At 45.9% G+C, this 27193-nt stretch overlaps 2 protein-coding genes and 1 long non-coding RNA gene across 5 annotated transcripts; 2 read left to right on the forward strand and 1 right to left on the reverse strand.

The window, feature by feature from the left end:
• Positions 1-712: 712 nt before the first annotated feature.
• On the reverse strand, positions 713-2555 carry LOC120319438. The gene is made up of 3 exons (XR_005559761.1): positions 2161-2555; positions 1045-1136; positions 713-826 (listed from the first exon to the last, which is right to left on the reverse strand). It is a non-coding gene; the product is annotated as an uncharacterized LOC120319438 (long non-coding RNA).
• A 42-nt stretch (positions 2556-2597) lies between these two features.
• SLC10A4 (solute carrier family 10 member 4) lies at positions 2598-19420 on the forward strand. The gene is made up of 3 exons (XM_039368273.1): positions 2598-3621; positions 6474-6684; positions 18284-19420. Exons 1-3 carry the CDS (start codon positions 2702-2704, stop codon positions 18803-18805), a joined length of 1653 nt encoding a protein of 550 aa, XP_039224207.1. The 5' UTR covers positions 2598-2701; the 3' UTR covers positions 18806-19420.
• Positions 19421-20413: 993 nt separating this feature from the next.
• On the forward strand, positions 20414-26587 carry ZAR1 (zygote arrest 1). Of its 3 annotated transcripts, none has more exons than XM_039368314.1 (4): positions 20414-21629; positions 23688-23780; positions 24401-24475; positions 25694-26587. In XM_039368314.1, the coding sequence occupies exons 1-4, from the start codon at positions 20838-20840 to the stop codon at positions 25835-25837; spliced, it is 1104 nt and encodes a 367-aa protein (XP_039224248.1). In that variant the 5' UTR covers positions 20414-20837; the 3' UTR covers positions 25838-26587. The 3 variants fall into 3 exon arrangements, with proteins under 3 accessions (XP_039224248.1, XP_039224251.1, XP_039224250.1); XM_039368317.1 differs by having other exon boundaries at positions 24401-24506; positions 25694-25741; XM_039368316.1 differs by lacking the exon at positions 24401-24475.
• Positions 26588-27193: the final 606 nt, after the last annotated feature.

Consider the following 27193-nt stretch of genomic DNA (forward strand, 5'->3'; position numbering starts at 1 on the left):
TTCCTCAAAACCCCTTCGCTATGCCACCTTGGAAATATTCTTGACAGAAAGATCCTTTTGTATTTTAATATAATCATTGCACAACATAAATATATGAAGGATCAGAAGAAAAAGATTACAACAATCTTGTAACATGTAACTTCATCTGTTAAGTATCAAATCTCAACCTTTTTACTGCCGCGACCCCCAACTGGTCGTAAGTCAAGGACTACTCAACCGGTCGTAAGTCGAGGACTACTCAACTGGTGCAGCACCGTTTGCAGAATGGGACTTTTGGTGGGCTCAGCAGGGCAGAGACAGCCTGGACAATTCCTATTGGCTTTTGAAAGCCAATAGAATTAGACTCTATTCAAGAATAAAAGGGAGTAGCACAGCTAAAGAAAAGGGGAAAAAATGGCGGACTGCGTTGTTTGGCGACCCCCGTGAAATGGTCGTTCGACCCCAAATGGGGTCCTGACCCACAGATTGAGAACCACTGGCCTAAAGGAAAGACCTCTCCCAAACTTCAGAGAGTTCATCCTCAGATGTGTGGAATTAAATTGCAATAAAGGGAAGACTGAAGTGTGAAGTTGCAGTCCTGACACGTGAAGCTTAAACTCTTATTACTGAAGCTCTCCACTACAGATAGTCCTTGATTTACGACAGTTCGTTTAATGGCCATTCGAAGTTACATCACTGGAAAAAGTGACTTATGGCTGGTTTTCATACTTACGACCGTTGCAGCATCCCCCGTGGTCATGTGATCAAAATTTGGATGTCTGGCAACTGACTCATATTTATGATGGCGGCAGTGTCCCGGTGTCACGTGATTCCGTTTTGTGACCTTCTGGCGAGCAAAATCAATGGGGAATCCAGATTAATTTAACAACCGTGTTACTAATTTAACAAATGAAGTGATTCACTTAACAACTGCAGCAAGAAAGGTCGTAGAACGGGACAAATTCACTTAACGAACGTCTCACTTAGCAACGGAAATTTTGGGCTCAGTTGTGGTTGTTAAGTCGAGGAATACCTGTACTTTGGGAGGGAATAAACGAAGAGTACCTTATGCAAGTTATCCATTAAGTTATCCAATTTGCTTCACCTTTTGCCTCAGTCGTTCTCCAGCACATCAGATAAAAAGTCTTCCCCATCACCTGCGAATGGAACATGCAGAGTTTAACTCCGAAACTGACAAGGATGTGGCCTTCCACCCCTAAGCTTGTCCATTTTTCAGTCTCAGCATAGGTCAAAAGCACTCATCCATTTCCATATGCTGAGCTTTTAATGTCTTTTATGCTTAAGGCTGTAGTGCCATGCATCTTTGTATAGGGACAATCGTGTTGGATATAATGGGGGGGGGAGACTTGCTGCAGAAAAATCATAGTTGACCCTTTTCCCTGTCAGTCTTAAAAAGGAAGACTCTACAAACCGCGGATAACACCTTTTAATCGGAAACATAGAATTGGAAGAACTATTTTGGCCGCCCCGTTCAACCATCCTTATTTCAAAATAATTCACATTCTTTCCAGAGTGGGATTAACATGGAGCATTGCTGATGTTTTGCAGAAGATCATTTACAACAGTGGTTCTCAACCTTTTTAATGCCCTGACCTCCCAACCAGTCGTAAGTCGAGGACTACTCAACCGTCCGAAGATGTTTCCACAGTCATATGGCCAGCATGACATAATGCCACAATGCAGAGCGTGCAGTGAAACACGGAACGCTGTTACTTCCCATCAAAGTGGTACCTGTTTATCTATTTCAGTGGTTCTCAACCTTTTTAATGCCACGACCCCCAACCGGTCGTAAGTCGAGGACTACTCAACCGGTCGTAAGTCGAGGACTACTCAACTGGTGCAGCACCATTTGCAGAATGGGACTTTTGGTGGGCTCAGCAGGGCAGAGACAGCCTGGACAATTCCTATTGGCTTTTGAAAGCCAATAGAATTAGACTCTATTCAAGAGAGTCTATTCTATGGGCTTTCAAAAGCCAATAGAATAAAAGGGAGTAGCACAGCTAAGGAAAAGGGGGGGAAAAATGGCGGACAGCCTTGTTTGGCGACCCCCGTGAAATGGTCGTTCGACCCCAAATGGGGTCCCGACCCACAGGTTGAGAACCACTGCTTTACAAGGTTTGGCCAAACCATCAAGCCCGTTTGTTCACTTCTGGAAGATACCATTAATCTGGTCCTGGAGAGTGGATCTCATTTAAAGTGAAGACGCATTTTCTGATCTTCTTTCTGCAATCCTAGTCCTTCACAATTTCTTGGAGGAAGACATTTTGTTTTTGTTTTGTTTTGTCACAGAGGATGGACCAAAAGAGGAACTTTGCATTTCTAGCATTGCCTCCCCGTGAGCAGTTGGTATTGCATTTTTTTTTTTCTTTTAACTTGACCGTTATTTGAAGTTCTTTTTATTCCTCCACCAACCTCGGTTCATTCTCAAAAAGTTCCCAATTCCGGGCTTCTTCTTTTGTCACCTTTTTGTTTTTCCAAGTCTCCCCTAAGATTTTGGGGTCGCTTCTTCTCTTCCTTTCTCCTCCATTTTCCGAACAATTGTGCTTTCAACGACTCCGACTCCCCCTCCCCACCCCACCCCGTCTCCTTTCCCCATTGTTTTCTCTTGCTACGAGGCACGCTCGGTTTAGGAAAGCCGCTTTCTGAAGCCCAAGATAGGGAGCTATCTGACACGGTCGCAGTTGCCCTTCAAATCCCGAAAATGGGCTCGCTTTGCTTCCATAAAGCTCGCCCCTTTCCCACGCGGGGCTTCGGCTGCCTCAGAAGGCGCGAGGGGCCTTGCTCCTTATCGGAGAGGCGCAGAGGGAGGCCAGAAATCCACCCTCGGACGGCGGCGGCGTCGGGGTGGGGGCAGAGCCCGGGGCTGGGCGGGTGGCGCCCAACGGCCTCCTCGGGGGCGCGCCCGTTGGAAAACGAAGGCGGCGGCGGTGAGGCGACGGACGGACGGAGGAAGACAGGCGCGGCGCTGAGGCGACGGACGGACGGAGCGGCGTCTGGCAGGACGCGGCGTTCTCCGCAGCTTCACTTCGGAGGGGACTCGCTACTCCTTCCCCGGGCGCTTCCCGTCCAGCTCTACGAAGAGCGCCCGCCCGCCTGCCCGCCCGCCCACCCCCGAACGAGGCGGACGCGCCCACGGATAAGCGCACCCACACCCACACCCGCCGCCATGGACAGCTCCGCCGCGCCAGACAACCGCACGGCCGCTTGGCGTCTCCTGCCTTTCGGCCAGGGGCGCGGGAACGCGACGTCCGGTCCCGGCCCGGCTCCGTCGTGGGTGCCGGGCTTGTCCCCTCCGGGAGGCGTCGTCGAGGCGCCCTTCTGGGACGGGCCGCTGAACCAGGGGCTGAGCGTCTTGGTGGGGCTGGCGCTGTGCGTGACCATGCTGGGCCTGGGCTGCACGGTGGAGCTGAGCCAGCTGGGCGCGCAGCTGAGGCGGCCGTTGGGCTTGCTGCTGGCGCTGCTCTGCCAGTTCGGGCTGATGCCCCTGCTGGCTTTCCTGCTGGCGCTGCTCTTCGCCCTGGACGAGGTGGCCGCCGTGGCCGTCCTGCTCTGCGGCTGCTGCCCCGGCGGGAACCTCTCCAACCTCATGACCCTCCTGGTCGACGGAGACATGAACCTCAGGTAGGCGGGTGGGCGCGGGGGGAGACCGGGAAGCAGGCGGGTGGGTTGGGGGGGGGGGAAGAACCGTCGTGGCTTTCGCTCTTCTGTCGCACCGAACGGCCGTCGGACGTGCCACAAGGTGTAGCGCCCGCCGGGCGGAAGAGAAGCCGCCCCGCGCTGGCCGATCCTGAGGGTTGCGCGGCTGCCAAAACGGGAGGCGCATCTTGCTAAGCCGCAGTGTTTCCCAAACTTGACAATTTTAAGGCATGAGGACTTCAACTCCCAGAATTCCACAGCCAGCGTTGCTGGCTGTGGAATTCTGGGAGTTGAAGTCCTCATGCCTTAAAATTGTCAAGTTTGGGAAACACTGCGCTAAGGGATCGGGAGGAGAACGGTGACGCTCCCGGGGAGTCCTCGACTTACGTTTTGGGGACCGTTGGAAGTTACAAGGAGACTGGGAAAAAAGTGGTGGCTGCATTCCCCAAGGTCCCCTGAGTTACATTTGGATGCTTTGACAAAGGCCTGGAGACTAAAGCCTATGAAGAACTGGCTGCAGGACTTGGGTTTGGCTAGTAGTCGAAAGAAAAGAAGAAATAGGGGAGACATTATAGCAGTGTCCCAGTATTTGAGGGGCTGCCACAAAAAAGAGGGGGTCACGTTATTCTCCAAAGCACCAGAGGGAAGCATGAGAAACAATGGTTGGAAACTGACCAGAGAGAGAAGCATCCTGAAATTAAGGAGAAACTTCCTGACAGTGAGCACAATTAACCAGTGGAACAGCTTGCCACCAGAAATCGTGGGCGCTCCAGCATTGGAGGATTTTAACAAGAGGCTAGACAGCCACTTGTCTGAAATGGTATAGGTCAGCGATGGCGAGCCTTTTAGAGACCGAGTGCCCAAACTGCAACCCAAAAGCCACTTATTTATCGCCGGGTACCAGGGGGGCGTGGTCCACTGGGGGGGCGTGGCTGTGGCGGTCATGGCAGATTGGGTGGGTGTGGCTAAGGTGGGTGTGATCACCTCGATGTTGCTTCGTGGGGAGGGACGCCGTGGGGGCCGGGCAGGGTTGGGGGAGATCCAGGGGGTCTCTGGCAGGTGGGGCGGTGGGCAGGAGGCTCGTCCTGCGAGGTGAGGCGAGGCAGGGTGGGGGTGCCATTGTCACAGGGCAAGGTGAGGCAGGGCGGCTGCTGCCTGACACCATCAGCCCCTGCACACAGAGGCCAGCGAGCGCATGGGTGCTGGGATGCATCCGGCCATGTCGGACCTCGGCGAGTTAGCGGGCGGCTGGTTGAAGAGGAACAGTTGCCATCTCCGGGGCATGGCGAGTGTGCCCACAGAGAGGACTCTGAATGCTGCCTCTGGCACCCGTGCCATAGGTTCACCACCACTGGTATAGGTTCTCCTGCTTGAGCAGGTTGGAGCTGGACTAGGTCTCTTCCAGCTCTATTCTATACATATGGTTCGAATTTAGGACAGTTGCAGCGTCCTGGGAGGGTGTTATGTGATTCCCCTTTGCCCCCTTCAGACAAGCAAAGTCACTGGGGAAGCCAGATCGCTTAACAACCTCATTATTTAGGCGCTTAGGCGATTCGCTTAACAAATATGGCAGCAAAAGTCATAAAATGGAGCAAAATTCAATAAATCTCACTTAACAGCATGTTTTTTTTTTGCGGGGGCTGAATTGGTCGTAAGTTGAGGACTACCTGTGAATGTCTTTCCCACATTTTTCCAGAGAGGAAATCCAGGAACAAGATGCCTAGGTACCGGGAGTTTGGGATAGGAGCTGTCTGTTCGAACAAGGATAAGGTTGATGCTTCTTTCAAAAGTGCTTTCCCACTGGAAACGCATCCCTTGTTGAATACTGGAAGCGCCCTGCCAAATATTACCCAGAACGTTATGGATTTGGGTTTTGCATATTTTACTCCTGGCCTCTTGCCTTTTCCCAAACAAATGAAATATCAGTGAAAATAGGACAAATGAGTAAGGGAGGAGATGCCTCAGATAAGAAGTCTTTCTCCTATTATCTATTTTTTGTGAATTGCTAAGCTGGTGCTTCTCTCGCCTGTTCTCTCTCTCTCTCTCTCTCTCTCTCTCTCTCTCTCTCTCTCTCTCTGTTGAAATGTTTTCTTTCTGATTGTTTGTAGTTCGCTAATGTGCTATTATTGCTCTCATCTTTTATCCTTTTGGGATGGGAAAACTAGGATTGAAATATCTTGAATGGTAAATGGTTTTTTTTTTTAAATATAAAAAAAGATTGGGAGACTTCCAGTGTGATTGTAATGGTCAACCACAGTCCTACCAGATGGAAAATAATGTTCCCAGAGCTGGTCGAAGCAAAAATATTTTCTAGGGAACAAGAGGAAGAAAAAGCGAGTACTGGAAACGGAGGCAGTGCCCCTCTGTAAAACTTTCACCAGAGACATGCAGTAGGGCAGGGGTCTTCAAACTTGGCCCTTTTATGACTTGTGGACTTCGACTCCCAGAATTCCTCAGCCAGGCATGCGTGCCTGGCTGAGGAATTCTGGGAGTTGAAGTCCACAAGTCATAAAAGGGCCAAGTTTGAAGACCCCCTGCAGTAGGGCAACTAATATTTACTATGAGGGCCAATATTAAGCATTGGTTTTGAGCAAAATACATTTTTTTTCCCCTTTTGAAAAATGGCTGCCTCCACTCCTCCTTTGCAGAGCGTACCGGAGTTGGACATAGGTGGCACAGAGGTTACGCAGAAAAGGAGAGCCTGCTTTACTAGCTCCTTCTTGCTAGTGAGAGCAACTGGGCCATTTAGAAAAAGTGGAAGGAGAGAAGCTCCTTCAGGATGCCCCTTATCCTATGTGCTCGACCCACTGCTATCTTCTTTCTTTCCTTCCTGACAGCATCATCATGACTGCCTCCTCCATCGTGCTGGCTTTGTTCCTGATGCCTCTTTGTCTGTGGATCTATAGCCGAGCTTGGATCAACACCCCATTCGTGCGCCTGTTGCCTCTGGGGGCTGTCACCCTGACCTTGTGCAGCACTCTGCTCCCTATCGGCCTTGGGGTTTTCATCCGCTACAGATACACAAGGCTGGCTGACATCCTCGTGAAGGTAAGCTAAGCAGAGACCTGTCTTTCCATTGGAAAAAGATGTGTGTAGCTCCTGGCTGAATTGTGCAGACCTTGGTGATCTTTTCTTGCAGACGTTTCATGACATGACCGGGTAACAGAGTGTAGCATTGATGGTATCTAGTTGGGTAATGAGATGTCTGCAGGCAAACAGCCAAGCTCAGGGAAGCACCAGGGACACCACAGACCTGTCCTTACCTGGTGCAAGAAAATGCTTCTGACTCTCTTATTTGAGTAACTAAAGAAGTTTTGCACATCCCACCTGTCAGATCTTGCACATCCTACCTGTCAGCATCTTTATCAGCCACTCAGAACAGATCAGGGTAGAATCTCAGAATTTTTCGAAGGGATGAAAGGCTTTAGGTATAGAATCCTGGAAAACTGGGTGTTTTAGCCACCTTTTATCATGAGTTTATTCAGGTAGCACCTCTTTGATTCTCTTTCTAAATTGCTCTTCGTGGGAGAGGATACACCCAACCTGTCAAATAATTTAGCTTGGTAAGTTCGGTGTCTGGTCTCATCATTCCAACTTCCAGGAATTGCTGTTATTTTCAAGCAGATTGAAATTTTGTCTTCAAAAATATCCACTCTTCTTCTTAGGTATCAGTGTCAGACTGATTTGAATCCTCTTATATTTTTGAAGTTAAGTACGGCAGGTGGTCTTCCCCAGTCACCCTGGCATTTTCCCCAAAATTTGTAAAGATAACAGTTAAAATGTTCAGGAGATCGTCAATGCACGGGGAATAATACTGTGTCCAGTTTTGGTCACCACGATACAAAAAAGATGTTGAGACTCTGGAAAGAGTGCAGAGAAGAGCAACAAAGATGATCAGGAGGCTAAAACATAGGAAGAACAGTTGCAGGAACTAGCTATGTCAGTGGTGGCGAACCTATGGCAGGCGGAGCCCTCTCTGTGGGCACGCGCCATCACCCCAGCACACGTGGTCTCTAAAAGTTCGCCATCACTGGTCTAAGGCCAGCCAGCCTGGAGCCGCCACTGGGGAGCCCACCATCCCACCCGGCAGAGATCCCCTGGATCTGCCCCAATCCTGCCCAGCTCCCAAAGGTGTCCCTCCCCATAAGCAATATTGAGGTGGCCACGCCCACCCAGGCCATGCCCATCTAGTCTGCCATGACTACTGCAGCCACACCCATCCAGTGGCCATGCCCACCCATCTGCCACGTCCACTGTAGCTGCACCCGAGTGGGCCACACCCACCCAGCACCCAGCGATACATAAGTGGGTTTTGGGTTGCAGTTTGGGCACTCGGTCTCTAAAAGGTTCACCATCACTGAGCTACGTCTAGTCCAGGGATAGGCAACCTTGGCTCTTTTATGACTCATGGATTTCAACTCCCAGAATTCCTGAGGCAGCATGGCTCAGTTTGGAAACCTCTCCCTTTCCCCTCAGCATGGCTGGCTCAGGAATTCTGGGAGTTGAAGTCCACGAGTCATAAAAGAGCCGAGGTTGCCTACCTTTGGCCTAGTCTAACGAAAAGAAGAACTAGGGGTGACATGATAGCAGTCTTCCAATACTTGAGAGGCTATCACAAAGAAGAAGGGGTCGGCCGATTCTCCAAAGCCCCTGAGGGCAGGATAAGTAGTAATGGGTGGAGGGTTATTAAAGAGAGATTCAACCCAGAATTAAGGAGAAATTTCCTGACACTTTGAGCTAATCACTGGAACAGCTTGCCTCCATAAGTCGTGGCTACTCCATCACTGCAGATTTTCAAGAAGAGGTTGAGCAGCCATGTGTTTGGAATGGCATATACCGGTTATTCTACGTTTTCTCAGCACCATAGAATGCAGTTCACCCTGGTCTCAGTGGTTTAAACGCATTTAAAATATATTTGTTTTCCCTGACATGTTTCTGTTAACTTAGGACTTCAAATGTGTCGCTTCATCTTATTCCTCATATGGAACACATACAGTCTTTCAGGAGAAAAATGCCAAGATAAGAGTTGAATATTTTTTGTTTTTGTTGTCAAATGTCAGGGGGTTGCAGTTATCACTGGTCACTTTTTGTTCTTCCATTTATTCAGAATATATGTAAAGTCCTTTTTGCTTCTCTGATACCTTTACCTATTTGTATTTACTTAATGGCCTGTCCTTCCTGCCATGTCCCACCCTGTGTCCTTTCCATTTTCAATTTGCCATCAAGCTTTTTGTAGTCATAATGGTGGCTTATTTTTTCCTGATTTGAATTGCTTCTAACTGAGTCTTTAGGCCATATCCTTTTTAAAGGAATGCCCACCCCCATTCCCCATTAGTTCTCATGCTATGGAATCCTTCATTTTAAAATGATTAAAATCTGATTTCTTGAAGTCCAGGATATGCGTTTGAGTATACACAGGTTTTGTTTTCTTTAAATTCTAAAATTCCAGAATTACATAGTCGTTTCCCGGTGACATTTCTGCAGTTTCCATTTTAATCTCCCTTGCTGATTAATATCAAATCAAGGACTTCTGTTTCTCTTGTGTGTCGCTTTGCTTTCTGAAGCATACAGTTGTTAACAAGGCACATTCACAATCACCTGCAGAGCTCATGCTTAGCTGAGTGCATCTCCCAGCAGATGTCAAGGTAATTAAAGATCTTGTTGTTCCATGTCCTCTTGAGTTACAAATTGATTTTGGAAAGCATTTATCTGTAGCTTCTCCCTGCTGGAGTGATTGACAGTAAACATCAGCCCTTATGACTCTTGTTCCTTTACTTACTTTAAGCCAGGAATTCTCAAAGTGTAATCAAATTAATGCCTTAAGAATTCAGGTGGATGGCCTTTTGTCCTTACCTAGTTGAGAGGTCTCCAACCTTTCTCAGTTGGCAGACCGGAGGGAAAGCATTTTATGGTTGCGCCCCCACACAAACAGGGCCGTGAGCGCGATGCAAATGGGGCTGTGTTAGCGCCCGTGTGACACTCTCTAGCACCGCCCCATTTTTGCTATGCGGTGCCCATTTTCGCCATGTGGTGCCCCGTTTTCATGGTGCTAGCACGAGTGGGGGTGAGTGCGCGTGCGCGCGGGCCAGCCTGTTCTGTTGCCCGGTGGCCGGCGGTCCACAGCCTGGCAATGGGCCGTGGCCCACAGGTTGGGGACTCCCGCCCTAATTGCTAAATTCGAATCATTAAAATGATTTGTTTTCAATCTTTCCTGTTTTCCTTTCCTCTATCCCAGCGGTTTTCCACCTGTGGGTCGGGACCCCATTTGGGGTCGAACGACCATTTCACGGGGGTCGCCAAACAACGCAGTCCGCCATTTTTTCCCCCTTTTCTTTAGCTGTGCTACTCCCTTTTATTCTATTGGCTTTTGAAAGCCAATAGAATAGACTCTCTTGAATAGAGTCTAATTCTATTGGCTTTCAAAAGCCAATAGGAATCGTCCAGGCTGTCTCTGCCCTGCTGAGCCCGCCAAAAGTCCCAGTCTGCAAACGGTGCTGCACCAGTTGAGTAGTCCTCGACTTACGACCAGTTGAGTAGTCCTCAACTTACGAGGGGTTGGGGGTCGCGGCATTAAAAAGGTTGAGAACCACTGCTCTATCCCGACTTAAAAGTTCATCTTATTTATTTCTCTTTATTTACTCTTATTTGTTATTTATTTCTTTATTATTTTATTTTATATTTCATTATATTATATTATTTATTTCTCACCGGAGGCCAAGACAAGAATGCATGGGTGGAAACTCATGAAAGAGAGATCCAGTCTGGAATTAAGGAGAAATTTCCTGACAGTGAGAAGAATTACTCAGTGGAACAAGTTTCCTCCAGAAGTTGTGGGTGCTCCGGCACTGGAAGTTTTCAAGAAAAAGATTGGACAGCCTTTTGTCTGGGGTGTTATAAGGACTCCTGCCTTGGGCAGAGGGTTCGATTAGAAGCCCCTCGTGGTCCCTTCAAGCCTTATGGATCTATAATTTATTCTGAAGGGACCTTGTGAAAAGAAAACAAAGGCAATAAACTTTAGGAGCAGATTTTCAGATTTTTCCATTCAAAAGTAACAGGTTCCAGTACAGCCACTCTTCTCCTCCTAAATAATGGACATTTTAAATCTTTACTTCAGCAGTTTAACTTCCAGCCTGTGACAGGATCTCATTTAATGATTTTGAAATCAAGTTTACCATGCTTTGACAAAACTTAAAAACTCTTCCCAGTCCTTATAACTCATCTTGATCCTGGAGTTATCCATTCAGAAAGTGCAGATCGTGCTTCCAGAAACCAAATGTCTCTTGTGAATACAATTTATTTAGCTGTGAGAACATCATTTGCTGCATCTTTCAGCTCCTTCCCAAATCTTTTAATATGCATCCAAAGAGTGGATGGAAATTATAATCCCAACTGCCGGTTCTTGAGCTTTGTTCTTAAGACCACGGAAGTCCACCATAACGTGGTTAAAGGTATTCCTGGCAATCTTATTTTCAGGATGATGTGTAGAGAAATAGGAAAGGATAATAAGGAATTTGGAATTTATTCCTAGCAAACAGCCAATTTTAAAAGCTAATGAATCCAGTAATGGATTCTATTTATTTCTGTTTATCTCATCCCCCACAAAAAATTAGCTCCTTCTTACCAGTTAACAATCCTTTTATCTTTAAAATACTTTCAAGCTCAGAAAATTAAACAAAAAAAAACCTCAATAATAAACAAATTCCATACCTTCTGCTTTCCCCCCTCCCTTCTAACTGGATTCGATGCCCTTCATCTAGACCTGACTCACGCTTATCTCATACACACTTATAGGAAACCAGAGTAGAATCTGGACGCTTCTCCTGCATTTAATGCATTTAGGCTGACATTTCCTGCTGTTCTTTGTTCAAGAGGAATGTAACGTTAGTTATGGAGCATTAATCAGGGACAAAAATTTGAATTGTGCCAGCAAGCATCCAGATTCATTGAGGGCATGTAAGGTTGTATAATTAACTTTATCTCATTAATTAGAGGTTGCTGAGAAACATGAGGACAATAATGTACTATTTATAGTCTGGCTGAGGTTTGAACAGATACTTCTTTGGATTAACGTACAGGAGAGCAAAATGTAATGTAGATCCGGATATTGGAATATATTAGAATATTACAAGTGAGAATGGCATCCCTTGGGAGGGAAATTGTTCCTCTTCCCAGTCTTATCTAAGATGTTGAGAGTCTAGAACAGTGTTTCTCAACCTTGACAATTTTAAGGCATGTGGACTTCAACTCCCAGAATTCCACAGCCAGCATTGCTGGCTGTGGAATTCTGGGAGTTGAAATCCATATGCCTTAAAATTGTCAAGGTTGAGAAACACTGGTCTAGAAAGAGTGCAGAGAAGAGCAACAAAGATGATCAGGGGACTGGAGGCTAAAACATATAAGGAACGGCTGCTGGAACTGGGTATGTCTAGTTTAATGAAGAGAAGGACGAGGGGGGACATGATAGCAGGGCTCCAATATCTCAGGGGCTGCCCCAAAGAAGAGGGAGTCAAGCTATCCTCCAAAGCGCCTGAAGGCAGGACAAGAAGCAACGGATGGAAACTAACCAAGGAGAGAAGCAACCTAGAACTAAGGAGAAATTTCCTGACAGAACAATTAATCAGTGGAACAACCTGCCTCCAGAAGCGGTGAATGCTCCAACACTGGAAGTTTTTAAGAAGAGACTGGACAGCCATCTGTCTGAATTGGTATAGGATTTCCTCCCTGAGCAGGGGGTTGAACTAGATGACCTCCAAGATCCCTTCCAACTTTATTATTATTATAAGGTCAAAACAGAGGCACAGCAAGGCTAAATGAAGAATGTAGCATGTGTAAGAATTCTGTTCCAGCTTAAAATAAGATTCGTACAACATTCCTTAACTGGGAACCTTGACAATCTAAAACAACGGATACCATTGAGATCAACTAAGAGTAGTACAAGAACCAAAGAGGTTTCCATAATATATGGTATATTTATTGGCCAAAGTATACTCTGCTAATGCTACTGGTGCTAGTGATTATAATCATTATATTGCCTTCCATAAATGTGCTGCTTTATAGAGTTTTTTTTAAAAAAAGGAAAGAGGCAAAAATGCTCACTAAAATAATTCTTCATTCCAAATATATTTTATTACATGTTGCATCATGTCATATAATAACTATCCAGAGGTGCAAAATTCTACTAATAGTCAGAAAATTATAATGCTGCTTTTTTTGAATGTGGCTTCTGGGCAAAGACTACCAGGTTTGTAATATAGTGTCCTCCCTTTCCTTTCTCCTCTGCCATCATGAAGGAAGCTTCTAGAAAACAGAGGCATCACTTAAAAGAAAGAGACCTAATGCTTGAATGATGACAAAATGCCTTCTCTCTCTAGAGAACAGGGTCTCCCAAGTAATAGATTATCCGGTTGAAGGCTCATCTTTGTCACAGGCAGAGTATCTATGCAAATACTCAGTGGATAAGTATTCGTGTTTCAGGAGAACATAGGTATTATTAGTACTACAGAGACTTAGCGGAATGAAAACAGCCCACGGCTGTCTAAGTGTAATCTTCAAATGGAAAATTAAATTACAGAGACATTAATGAAAAAATAGTCCTAATGGTGAGGAACTTCAAAGTTACAGATTGAGAAAAACATGGCCCGGCACGAAACCAAATTAAAATCAATTTCTTTCAGGAGCACTTGGATTTGTTCAATTTCACTTAATGATCAACTTCTCTAAACAACGTTGGCCAGAAATGGCCAGTAAGATGCTGATCTAAATTTGGGAGAGAAAAAAGAGGAATCTGGTGATTTCTTGAGGAGACACACACACCCCTCTTTCAAGATATGCAGTACTTCCCCTTCTGGGGGAGGCATTACTCATTCAAGTATCCTATCCATGGATTGAAGTGAGTCCACCGCTCAAGCATCTGTGAGGGAAAAAAAAACCATGAAGCTTCTATAATTCTCCATCAGGGATATAAGGGGATGTTTCACAACCCATTGAGTGGTGTCAGGCCTTGCACTTCACGGAACAGTTCCCTGAGCTGATCTTCATCAAGCCCAGGGAAGTCTATCCCTATCACAACGTAGGCTCCCCAGAGAGCTCAAAGCTAAACCTGTCTGTGTTTGCTTCTAAGTTTATGCTGTTGTCACTCTACACATTTGCCAGGATGCTCCATGCCCCACAATCCTGTGGAAAAACCAAGAAAATCCTAGGGCTCAGTGGGCAGACTGAGGGGCCAACTGATAGAGGACCTGGGAAGTTGGACATTATCATGATGGCCTTGAGTCAGGGGTAGGCAACCTCGGCTCTTTTATGACTCATGGACTTCAACTCCCAGAATTCCTGACTCAGCTATGCTGAGGAAAAAGGGAGAGGTTTCCAAGCTGAGCCATGCTGGCTCAGGAATTCTGAGAGTTGAAGTCCATGAGTCTTTTCGGAAAACCCATCAAATTCAGAAAGTGTTGCCAGCGTTCCTCAGAACTGACCCATACACCCATGGGAAGCAGCTGATGCCAACCATTGCAACCTGATCAGATCAGATAGATCTGCCCACGGCAAAGGAGATATTTCTGCCTCCCTTTAATTATAGATCACCTTTCTCGGTTCAGAAAACCAGGTCCAAATCCAATTTCCTGCTTAGTGAATGGGAGCAGAGATTACCTGATTGCTCCTGAATGAAAGCCCTCGGTATGAATATTGAATATTGAACCACGACTGAAAATAAAAGGATTTGCTGGCCAGCAAAGTTCTCCAGCAGCCAAAGAACAACAAAAGACGATGGGTGGAACAAATTGATCTTTAATTGGGCCAATTGGAGCCCTACAATGCAAACTGCTCACAAAGAGGAGACATATTCCTTTATCCTGTGGAAAACACGAGTTTCCTACCAGAACTTTTTGACCCAGCTTCAGTTTTCTTCTTCAGCAGAACCCCTATACCAGGGGTAGGCAATCTTGGCTCTTTTATGACTCATGGACTTCAACTCCCAGAATTCCTGAGCCAGCCACGCTGAGGGGAAAGGGAGAGGTTTCCAAGCTGAGCCATGCTGGCTCAGGAATTCTGGGAGTTGAAGTCCACGAGTCATAAAAGAGCCAAGGTTGCCTACCCCTGCCCTATACTCAGATGGATGCTCCACTATGAAGACGTGTCCTCAATGTATTTGAGGCAGGTATGAATGAGTTAACCAACGGCCCCAAATTATTCAGGTAGCAAAATTAAAAAGGGGCATGAACGCTTGATTTCTCTGACTACCAGAAGACCTGGATGCCCCTAGTCTTAGTCCAGCATCTTCATCACTCCACCACACTGTCTCTCATATGCACCTACACATCCACAATCAATGGAGGCCGAGTTGGAAAAATGAATAACTTAGTGAATATGCGAAACACAGTGCATGACAAGCAAATTCCATGTTAGGAATCATTCGAAAAGGGACTGTAAATCTGACATTCTAATATGACTTTTTAGATTTTTCTAGCGCAACTGTGTACCTGTGACATTTTAAAAGGGAAGAAAGGGGCAAATAAATTACGACAAGGCTAAAACATCTTCTTTACCCCAAGGAGTGTCTTTTAAACCTAGAAATGAGGACAAGGAAGAACATGAAGTATTTTCTAACTCATATTAGAATCTGGAGTAATTTAATGAAATTAACAAATTTAGGAAAGAGAAATAGGAAACATCAACTACGTTATACTAAGAAGTTAGGAAATTCCTACCCTCAAATGAGGTGATTGTCTCTAAATTAAAAGGGGACTCCATATATACAGTTATCAAAGCTTACTAATTCTTGACAGTGGCCTACTACTTCCAGAATCAAAAACCTACTAATACCATTTCTTATGAAATAATTGAAGGGACTTTGAAGAGGATGTCTTTGCCATCCAAAATATAACTTTTTAGCTATTACAGGATAGAAACAGTAGTGGCGGGATTTACTTCCTTATATCTGGGAGGCAAAACTCGATAAATAAAATTTCCCTCAGAATAGCAGAACTATACATTCACAACAATAATAAAGACACACGGTTAGAGCTACAGTTTCAACAGCAAGTTTAGGGACTGTTTTTGCCATATAGCTGTAGGACATACGTTATACACTATAATATAAAGCAGTGTTTCTCAACCTTGACCATTTTAAGGCATGTGGACTTCAACTCCCAGAATTCCACAGCCAGCATTGCTGGCTGTGGAATTCTGGGAGTTGAAGTCCACATGCCTTAAAATGGTCAAGGTTGAGAAACACTGATATAAAGTTATTTTATCTATTTCCGGTGCTACCTGTTGAGCTAGTTTCACTCTCAGATCATGGTATCTTTGCTTTAGTTAAACATTTCTCAAACTCAGAAAATTGATGTGTGGACTTCTTGGCCCAGAATTCCCCAACAAAAATTCTGAGGACTTCATAAGACTTGAAATTGACACATCTGAACGTTGCTAAGCTTGAGAAACAGAATTTTAGTTGAATATATTCAAAGAGTATTTGTCACTACCAAATGGTTTTACAGGGTAACCCAGAAATACAAATTACCAAGTTTCTATAAGACAGGAATCTTCAAACATGGCCCTGTTATGACTTGTGGACTTCAACTCCCAAAATTCCTCAGCCAGCGTGCCTAACTGAGGAATTCTGGGAGTTGAAGTCCACAAGTCATAAAAGGGCCAAGTTTGAGGACTCCTGCTATAAGAGAAGCAGAGAAAAATAAAACCTTATCTGTTGAATTTTTGCCTATTAAATTTGACCCAAGGATTTTTTTTTTTAGCTTGCTCTTTTATGTCACTTGGACGTGCAAAATAAGAAAATTTATGAATAGGCAGGACAGATCTGGGGTGGGTAGAAATTATTGATATTAGAGAACAGAGAAAAAAAACCTGGCAGTTTAGCAAAATCCTAGTTTAACATCCTGGTTATAATCACTTGACATTGCAGTGAGGAAATATGAGGCTGCCATGTCTTAAGACAGGGGTCTTCAAATTTGGCCGTTTTATGACTTGTGGACTTCAACTCCCAGAATTCCTCAGCCAGGCATGCTGGCTGAGGAATTCTGGGAGTTGAAGACCACAAGTCATAAAAGGGCCAAGTTTGAAGACCCCCATCTAGGCAAGAACGCTTTTCAAGGTTTCATCAATACGATTAATAAAATTACGCATCCATCTTCACCAAATAAAATACTAGAGTTTAGTATTTCATTTTCAGAATAAAACTGGAGATTAATGCCTCTTCTTTTTCTCCCCCCCTGCTCTCTCTTCATTGAAAATTTGTAAAGTGTTATTAAAAGATGTGGTAGTGAAACAAAGGGAGGCAATGAGTACGAGAGGAACTTAGAGCACGGTTCTGGTGGAAGTTTCTTAACTGCTGACACTTCCCAACGCTGCCCAAACTTGGGCTGTGAAACCTGGGCTACAAAAACTCCAGGTGGCATGGGACATCACCCCATCTCATCCTCTTTTACATCCCTCCCTCCCCCACAGATACCCCTCCCATCCAGAGGTACTAAAATGTTAGCTGGAACCGAACACAGTGTACCTCTTAAGATCATTTCTCTTGGCTGCGATTATCAATTATTTGGATGGTTTTATTATGTCTTCCCTTCTCTTTTCTGAACATTGCCAATGCATTTTAAGTACTCTTGTCTGATGCTAACGGATATAATAAAAAAAAATTGGAAGGGATCTTGGAGGTCATCTAGTCCAACCCACTGCTCAGGCAGGAAACCCTGTACCATTTCAGACAAACTTCCAGTGTTGGAGCATTCACTGCTTCTGGAGGCAGGTTGTTGCATTGGTTAATTGTTCTAACTGTCAGGAAGTTTCTCCTTAGTTCTAGGTTGCTTCTCTCCTTGATTAGTTTCCACCCATTGCTTCTTGTCCTGCCTTCGGGCGCTTTGGAAAATAGCTTAATTCCCTCTTCTTTGGGGCAGCCCCTGAGATATTGGAACTCTGCTATCATGTCCCCCCTCGTTCATTAAACTAGACATAACCAATTCCAGCAGCCGTTCCTTATATGTTTTAGCCTCCAGTCCCCTAATCATCTTTGTTGCCCTTCTCTGGACTCTTTCTAGAGCAGTGGTTCTCAACCTGTGGGTCGGGACCCCATTTGGGGTCGAACGACCATTTCACGGGGGTCACCAAACAACGCAGTCCGCCATTTTTCCCCCCCTTTTCCTTAGCTGTGCTACTCCCTTTTATTCTATTGGCTTTTGAAAGCCAATAGAATAGACTCTCTTGAATAGAGTCTAATTCTATTGGCTTTCAAAAGCCAATAGGAATTGTCCAGGTTGTCTCTGCCCTGCTGAGCCCGCCAAAAGTCCCATTCTGCAAACAGTGCTGCACCAGTTGAGTAGTCCTCGACTTACGACCGGTTGAGTAGTCCTTGACTTACGACTGGTTGGGGGTCACGGCATTAAAAAGGTCGAGAACCACTGTTCTAGAGTCTCAACATCTTTTTTTACATCGTGGTGACCAAAACTGGAACAGCTGTATACAGAAGATTAGTCCTTGATTTGTAATCTTAATTGTGCCAGGGTTTGTTGGTCATACATTGTTAAGCATGTCACCAAGTGACTGTGCCCAATTTTACCACCTTTTTTTTATGGCCGCCAATAAATGCCCCCAATGCAATCATGTGATTTGATTTTCATCGCCTTCTATTCTTTCCTAGATCTCTCTGTGGTCTCTCCTGGTGAGTCTGGTGGTGCTTTTCATTCTCACCGGTACCATGCTGGGTCCCGAACTTCTGGCTACTATTCCCGCCACTGTGTATGTGGTAGCGGTGCTGATGCCCTTGGCAGGTTACGGTTGTGGCTACGGGATAGCAACCTTATTTCGCTTGCCCCCGCGCTGCAAGCGGACAGTATCCTTGGAAACTGGCTGCCAGAACGTCCAACTCTGTACTGCTATTCTCAAGCTGAGCTTCCCCCCACAGTTCATTGGGAGCATGTATATGTTTCCTTTACTCTATGCCCTCTTTCAATCTGCCGAAGCCGGGCTGTTTGTATTGGCTTACAAGATATATGGAAAGGATTTCTATAAGCAAGAGCCTCTAGGCAGAGATAATGAAGAAGACACAGATATTTCTTACAAGAAACTGAAGGAAGAAGCAATCCCAGAAATTTCCTATGGCACAGTAATGGCTGAGGATCATGGTCCAGTGGTTATGGAACCGACACAGACGGTCCTCTAAGAGAAGATCTTAAAACCCTTGTTGAAATAAACTGGTCAGCCAAGTAGAAGAAACAACAGGGAACTCCCTAAGCATTTGTTGTTATGCTGGCTTTTCTCATTGTACTCGGAAATAGTTGTTTTCACAAGCTGCACAACCGTATAAATCTCTTCAACCCATTCTCAAAAAAAAGATGCCATCACCACATCAGCACACCAGAAAAGACAAAGGAACAGAAAACAATGGGACAATGTGGGGTCTTGGAAAATGGAGTAGGAAGGCGGTGGGGGGGGGAAGAGAACATATTGATAAAGCATGCTGTTAAATCTGAAGCAAAATGTCAATAAAATATAAGGGATCCCCGCAAAAACTACAGCCCAAAAAGTCATTGATTGAATGAATCCTGTTAACACCTATGATAGTTAGTATCCTTGCATATACTTAGTATACCTAGTTTCTTTTCTTAAATGCCATTGATTCAAAGCTATCTACTTCAGTTTTGTAGCCACACTTGATCAATATGGACTTCATAAAATTAACTTGATGCAATTTCTTCCTTTTTCATAAATGCCTCAGAGATTTGCAGTCTTTTCATTTTTTCATTTTAATCCATACCTACAAATGAAAGGCTTAATGGGAAATGCAAGATTATTACTTGAGACTCATCATTAACCGCCTTTTCTACTATTAACTGAGGGTATCCCAAAATAGATTGACAACAGGATCCTCCGCCTTATTTGCTCCAAAGCGGGGTTTAACTGTGTTTCCCGAAGCGAAAATCTCAGTAACTGTGGCAATCTCACTTTACCCTTTTGGGAGGAAGCCCTGTTTAAACTAAGTTACTGCTTTTAAAAAAAAAAAAACAGCTGACCCTGACGTAGAGGGGCATAGAATGGGATGGGTCCAAGCCCATGTACGTAGAATAGATTAGATTAGATAACCTTTATTATCATTTTTTCCCTGCGGGCACAACGGCCCACATTAAAAATGAAATTTAGTGGCTCCCTCTCAAAAGTGTACTCATACGTAACACACATTTTGTTGTTGTTAGTTGCGAAGCCGTGTCCGACCCATTGCGCCCCCATGGACAATGTTCCTCCTGGCCTTCCTGTCCTCTACCATCTTCTGGAGTCCACTGAAGCTCACGCCTACTGCTTCAGTGACTCCATCCAGCCACCTCATTCTCTGTCATCCCCTTCTTCTCTTGCAGCATCTTTCCCAGCATTAGGCTCTTCTCCAGTGAGTCCTTCCTTCTCATTAGGTGGCCAAAGTACTTGAGTTTCAACTTCAGGATCTGGCCTTCTAAAGAGCAGTCAGGGTTGATCTCCTCTAGGAGATCAACTAAGTTATTACTTGTTTGTTTGTTTTTTGAAACAGCCAACCCCGACGTAGAGGGGCACACAATGGGATGGGTCCAAGCCCATATACCTGGAATAGATTAGATTAGATCAGGGGTAGGCAACTTTGGCTCTTTTATGACTGGTGGACTTCAACTCCCAGAATTCCTGAGCCAGCCATGCTGAGGGGAAAGGAGGAGGTTTCCAAGCTGAGCCATTGCTGGCTCAGGAATTCTGGGAGTTGAAGTCCACCAGTCATGAGGGGGCCAAAGTTCCCCCATGCTGGCTCAGGCATTCTGGGAGTTGAAGTCCACGAGTCATTAAAAGAGCCAAGGTTGCCTACCCCTGGATTAGATCATCTTTATTGTCATTTTCCCCTGCGGGCACAACGGCCCACGCGAATTAAAAATGAAATTGAGTGGCTCCCTCTCAAAAGGGCACACATACGTTCACACACATTTCAAACATGCGATACACAACCTAGGTACGGATCTACACCCTCACGTATAAATGAACAGATTAACCAGGATTGCGGCTTCCTTCCCCGCGCGCCGGAAGACTCTCCAGCTTCCCCCACCCTCACCCCCGCCCAGCCGCGCCCAGCTGAGCCGAGTGTCTCGTTTGGGAAGCGGCGGGGCCGAGCGCAGCCGGCCCGGCCGGGCCCGGCCCGCCCCGCGGGAGATTTAAACGCCCTCGGCGGAGCGCGCGCGCGAGCGATGGCTACTTTGCTAGACGAGGCCATGGAGAGCTACGCTTACCCCTCGTACAACCCCTACTCCTACCGCTACCAGCCGCCGAAGGGCAAAGGCGGGCAGGGCGCCTGGCGGCCGCGGAGCAGCTACCTATCCAGCTACAGCGAAGCGGTGGCGGCGGCGGCGGCGGCCGAGTACTTCGACAACTACCAGCGGGCGCAGCTGAAGGCCATCCTGTCCCAGGTCAACCCCAACCTGACGCCGCGGTTGCGCAAGGCCAACACCAAGGAGGTGGGCGTCCAGGTCAACCCGCGCCAGGACGCCTCGGTGCAGTGCTCGCTCGGGCCGCGCCCGCTGCTCTTTCGCTCCCGGGCCCGCGGAGGAGGAGGAGGAGGCGGAGGAGGCGAGCAGGAACAAGGCTGCCCGGTCAGCGGCGCCCCGCGCTCCGTGCGCTTCCCCCGCACCATCGCCGTCTACTCGCCGGTGGCCTCCCGCCGCCTCACCACCTTCCTGGAGGAAGCCGAGCGCCGGGAGCCGTCGACGCTCGCCGCCGGTCCGCCCCCGGGCATCGAAGGGGACGCCGTTGCCGCCGCCCGCGCCGTCTGGCCCAAAGGCGAGGAGGAGAGCGGCGCCGAGTCCCAGGAGCGCAAGAAGAAGTCGGCCTCGGTCCCCGACGGGGCGGGAAGCTCGCCGACGAAAGGCCAGGCCGAGAAGGAGTGGAAAGGCGAAGGCGGGAAGGCCGTCGCTGTCCCCATTACCACCCCGCCACTGGCTCGGGAGGAGGCCGAGCCGAGCAAGGCCCGCGTGCGCTTCCAGGTGGGGCTCCCCCCCCCCCGGCTGTCCGTCGACGGAGGAGCTAAGGGCCGAGCCTGAGGAGAGTCCTTGTAACCAGCCCGCGCTGCTTAGCTACAACGCGGCCCAGTCAGCCAGCCACTCCACCCGTGTCCGCCCCCACTCCACCCCACCCCGTAGGGCCTGGTCAAAAACGGTGCAAACGCCCGTGAAACCGGAGTGGAACTGGGATGGTGGCAGTGGCGGCCGCCCTCCTCGCTTTTTGCCTGAAGCCAATTCTGGCTGTATAAACTAGCCAGGGGTCGTCAACCTTGGCCACTTTAAGACTTGTGGACTTCAACTCCCAGAATTCCTCAGCCAGCTTTGCTGGCTGAGGAATTCTGGGAGTTGAAGTCCACAAGTCTTAAAGTGGCCAAGGTTGGAGACCCCTGAACTAGACTCTGCAAGCCGCTTCACCCCTGAATCCTGCAAACACAGAACAGAACAGCCTGAGGGTAAAGAACAGAACAGCCTGAGGGTAAAGCTTAGGCTGCCATAAGTTGGTTATTTCTTTTGAGAACTTGGCTTAAAACCCAAAGCCACTTAGCAAAAGAAACAGTGGCTGTTTCTTCCCTCTGGCTGAGAAAAGAGGGTGACCCAAGAGTGCCTTTAGCTTCAAAACAAAATGCTTTTAAAAGGAAAACCAGAATAAGGATTCAGAGACGGGCTGGCTATTTCAAGCCCGTAATGAGACGTTTTGAACATTTCAGACAGTTAAAAAGATAGAAGCGATTATTCTCGCCTTCTAGGAGTAGTGAATTCCTTGCTACCATTCACACCTTATAAACTCCAGGTTTAGCAGACGTCCTGGTTTATTTCTAGGACTCCCGACTGGGTCTGCACATATAATAAGCCATAATATGCTTTACTTGTTTGTTTCTTAGTGTGTGGTTTGTGAATCCAGCCAATGTGGTTTGTAAACTGTTGCTCATGACATATTTAGGGCATTAAGTTAAAGCTGACAATCTGAAGCAAACTTAAAAGGATTGTTAGCTGAAATAGAGGGTTAAGACTCTTGCAGCATCTGCACAGCCATGTGAGGGCAATCTGGACATTTACAATGGTTGCCGTTTCCTAGAGTCGTGTGATCACCATTTGCCAGCTTCCCAGCAAGCTTCCGACACACACAATCTATGCAGAAGCCGGCAGGAAGATTGCAAGTCATAGTTATGTGATGTCTCACTTAACCACTGCTCTGCTTAACAACAGATTTTCCAGTTTAAATAATGGTTTGTGTTAAGCATTCCTATTGCCACAATTTGAAGATTACCTTTACTAGGTATCACTTCGGAGTGACCACCTTGTTATGTCTTAACTTACCTTGGGAACTTTGATGTCTGGACTTCAACTCCCACAATTCTGGTTGTAGAATTTTAGGAATCGAAGTCCACACATCTTAAAATTGCCCAAACTGAGGATCGTTGCTCTGTTTGGTTTATTGAAGTGTTGTGTGTGTGTGTACACTGCATAGAGCCCTTATGAGTTGGGCAGCCCTAGAAATCCAGTAAATAAAAAACGAATATAGTATCAACCTGCATAAGAACGGCAAAAATTCTGTCTGCGATTTGAAGGAGTTCCGGTCTGAGAACTTACCAGGTCATTGGGTTGAAGAAAGATGTTCTATCTAGGACAGTGGTTCTCATCCTTTTTAATGCCGCGACCCCCAACCAGTCATAAGTCGAGGACTACTCAACCGGTCGTAAGTCGAGGACTACTCAACTGGTGCAGCACCGTTTGCAGAATGGGACTTTTGGTAGGCTCAGCAGGGCAGAGACAGCCTGGACAACTCCTATTGGCTTTTGAAAGCCAATAGAATTAGACTCTATTCAAGACAGTCTATTCTATTGGCTTTCAAAAGCCAATAGAATAAAAGGGAGTAGCACAGCTAAGGAAAAGGGGGGAAAAAATGGCGGACTGCGTTTGGCGACCCCATGAAATGGTCGTTCGACCCCAAATGGGGTCCCGACCCACAGGTTGAGAACCACTGCTCTAGGATGAATATACTTAACAATAGTATTTCTTTTTAACCACTGAGTTTTCTAGTTCCTAGAGCAGAAGTATGGCTATTACCACTGCAAGGACTGCAATATTCGATGGGAGAGTGCCTATGTCTGGTGTGTACAGGGCACAAACAAGGTAGGCTTTCATGACTACAATCGGTTGGGTTAGTGTTTGGCTTCAGGGTTTAGTGACTGTGGTGTAGACCAGAGGCCCCAATCCCTGGGTTGAAGCCCTCTACCGAACTACGACCCATTGGGAACTGAGCTGCTGAAGCGGCGGGCAAGTGTGTGAAGCTTCATTTGCGCAAGCACAGGGTTTAGGTTGTGCGTGTGAAACCATTCCTCCCCACCGCTGAAGCTGCTGAACCAAAAAGGTGGGGACCCCTGGTGTAGACAACAAGTTTCCTGATGGCTGGGATCTTTAGAGGCAAGGTGATCTGCTACAGTTGCTGGCGAAATGTCAGGAAATCTCCTATTTCCTAACATTGGCCAAGGTAGACTTTATTTGCTGGAGCGGTGGAGAGGGGGGATCCTTCTACCTAAACCAGGGGTCCCCAACTCCCGGTCCGTGGACTAGTACCGGGCCGCGGCATGCCAGCAGCCGGTCCGCACAAACAAATAAAGCCCGATTTGCAGGATGCAGGTAGCACACAAAACCACGCACCCTCCAGTCCGTGGAAAAACCCTTCTCCATGGAACCGGTCCCTGGTGCCCAAAAGGTTGGGGACCTCTTACCTAAAACTTCTCTTCCCACAGGTTTACTTTAGGCAGTTCTGTCGAACTTGCCAGAAGTCTTACAACCCGTACCGTGTGGAGGATATTACCTGCCAAGTAAGCAGTGCTTTTTCGGACCTCATTTAAGGTAGAAGGTCCATTGGGCTCCACCGCATGAACTTCATGGTTCCTCTCATTATTTAAAAACAAAGGTATTGGAATCCTTTTCTTCCAACAAAGCCCCTGAAACGAAACAAAGTCCCTAGTAATCTCTCACCCAGGTACTGATCTGGTTTCATCCTGCTTAATGTTGGGAGATGAGTTGAGATTGGCTGATTGCCACCAAGCGCTGCACTTATTGGTGGAGTCAGCTGACTCAATCCAGCTGAGTGACAGTTACTATAATTGGTGGGTTCAGAGATCTGTAAAATAAAATAGATTCTGGATGCGTTTGTAGATGATGAGACAATGTTTTTCATACTTCTTTTCACTTTGATGGTGCATGGTTTGTTTGTTTTTTTGCTCTGCAACCTGTGTTAATATCTCCTTTGGTGGGACCAAGCTGAAAAGTACTCTTAAAATATTTTCGGTTTTGATTTCAGGTGATCTAAGTTTATAGAAACTATGTTTTCAATGAATTGGGAATGGATAAATTAATATATTCCCAGTTAATCAAGTTTTTTGGACTGGAATTACGAATCAAACTACTGAAAAGTGTGTATATAGATATTAATATCCCCATTTTGACCATTAGCATATCGTTGGATACTTTATAACTTTCCTACGTAATAAAATTGAGGTAAATAGAACACCTCAAGTTGGACTTCCTTTTTTGCAGGAATTCTTAAATATAGGAAGCAATCACATAGTTTATACCCTCTTTTCCATATCAGTTTGCTCTTTCTATTGTCACATCCTTGACATATAAATATAAATGTTAAGCTATCTGAGAGCAGGGAAAGATTTAGAGCTTTGTAATAACTGTCTAGATCAGTGTTTCTCGGCCTCAGCAACTTCCAGATGTGTAGATGTCAGCTCCCAGAATTCCCAGCCAGCTTTCTAGGTGTTGACATTCATACATCTTAAAGTAGCTGAGGTTGTAAAACACTGATTTGGATCACCAGAAAATAACCATGTCCTTGGAGTAGTTTTAATAATAATAATAATACTGGTAATATGCAATCTTAGTCATCCCACTTGCAACCGCACAGTATGCATAAATAACAGAAAAACCGTCGTATTGTCCCTAGTCAACATTTTGTTCCTGGGGAATTCATAGACAGATCCAAGTCGCTTTTATTTTCAATTACCCTCTTGCTGTGGTGTCAATTTCAGAACTGCAAGCAGACCAGATGTTCCTGCCCAGTGAAACTGCGCCACGTGGATCCCAAGAGACCTCATCGTCAAGATCTTTGTGGAAGATGCAAAGGCAAACGGCTTTCTTGTGATAGTACCTTTAGCTTCAAATATATTATTTAAGGGAGGACACAGAGAAGAATCCTCCGCTGTCAAATTGTACCGAGCAGAAATTTTGTTTGGAAGTGGGAGGCTGCCAGAGTGGGAAGCCTGCTAAGCTGAAAGGAAGCAACTGTAAATCAGGATGGAACCGTCTACCTCATTTGTTATAATTGCATTAAGGAGCAGGGGAATCTGGCTCGGTGCAATTTTATTTTGGTATGGAAGAAGTTCAGTCTTTGTTGTTATTTGGGAAGGAAATAGTCGTCTTAATTCCTTCATAGGAGAAGCTGCTCTAGAGGGGAATGCACTGTGAGTCAACCTCAGCCAAAATACGCAACTGTTAACGGTAATATTTCACAGTGACAATTGCCAATGCAGGCAAGCAAAGCTTACTGGAAAATGTTTTAGTTGTGATAACACATTGTTGAAAGAACTCAAGTAGGATGGAAGAAGCAAGCACAAGTTGCCAGAATTCAGTTGTACTGCAGCACTGTGTTGTCTCCCAGCTGTGTCCAGCTGAGTAAAATGACATAATTGTTTGGGGTGCCAGGTTCATAGGCATTATTGTGGAGATGGGTCAATTCAATGGGAACATGATCTCAGCAGCACACCTATGAAAGGAATTATTTTGTTGGTCAATCATGATGCATTTAATAGATGATGCCTCATCTGAAGTTTTGAAACAACTAAGACTTCCCTTGCCCAGAATCAGTATGGTAATTTCATTATTTTCCTGAGTACAGATCTCTAATAAAGTGACCATGATTATAATTGTGGCTTATTTCTACTTTGCTTTTTTCCTCTTTGCTGATATGAATGCCAAACCTAGATAAGTCAAGGACTCAAAAGCTCCATAGAATACCACTGATTCCTTCCGTGCAAAATTCTGTGAATAATGGTTTGTGTATGCATTCTATAATTTGGAACTGATAACTATTCAGATTTTGGTTTCTGGGAATGCTCAATTTAAGCATGAGCAGAGGAGATTATTAGTTACTAATCAGCAAGGCTTCTGTCATTCAGATTAGTTGTTAAGAGTGTTTATTTGTGAAATCTATACTAGGGCATAAAGAAGTAATGGGGATCAGTTTATAAGAACTGAAGAAATGCTGAAGGAAGTTATTCTGCAATAGTGAAGATGGTTTTTGGACTGTGCTAGAATAGTTTAAGCACAATAGGAAATGGGCAGTGTGTATTCCAGTTTCACTGGCTGCCGTTTGGTTGTTGACATTCAACCAGGATCTTTCAAACGGGGGAAATTATTTTGGGTTCCATCAGAGACTAAGAGGGGGAAAAGTGTTCACTTGAACACAACCAATCTCCCATCGCCAAGCTTTGCTTCTTGATCTGGGGGTTGGAAAATGTATTTTTTTAAAA

Source organism: Crotalus tigris, unplaced genomic scaffold (genome assembly GCF_016545835.1).
Source record: "Crotalus tigris isolate CLP2741 ecotype Arizona unplaced genomic scaffold, ASM1654583v1 scf7180000020728.642097, whole genome shotgun sequence".
In the NCBI taxonomy this organism is placed as follows: Eukaryota; Metazoa; Chordata; class Lepidosauria; order Squamata; family Viperidae; genus Crotalus; species Crotalus tigris.

Coding starts and splice junctions, on each gene's coding strand:
- SLC10A4 (XM_039368273.1), top strand. CDS start 2,702: ATGGGCTCGCTTTGCTTCCATAAAGCTCGCCCCTTTCCCACGCGGGGC. Junction 3,622..6,473: donor GACGGAGACATGAACCTCAG/GTAGGCGGGTGG, acceptor CCTTCCTGACAG/CATCATCATGACTGCCTCCT. Junction 6,685..18,283: donor TGGCTGACATCCTCGTGAAG/GTAAGCTAAGCA, acceptor ATTCTTTCCTAG/ATCTCTCTGTGGTCTCTCCT.
- ZAR1 (XM_039368314.1), top strand. CDS start 20,838: ATGGCTACTTTGCTAGACGAGGCCATGGAGAGCTACGCTTACCCCTCG. Junction 23,781..24,400: donor GTGTACAGGGCACAAACAAG/GTAGGCTTTCAT, acceptor CTCTTCCCACAG/GTTTACTTTAGGCAGTTCTG. Junction 24,476..25,693: donor TGGAGGATATTACCTGCCAA/GTAAGCAGTGCT, acceptor TGTCAATTTCAG/AACTGCAAGCAGACCAGATG.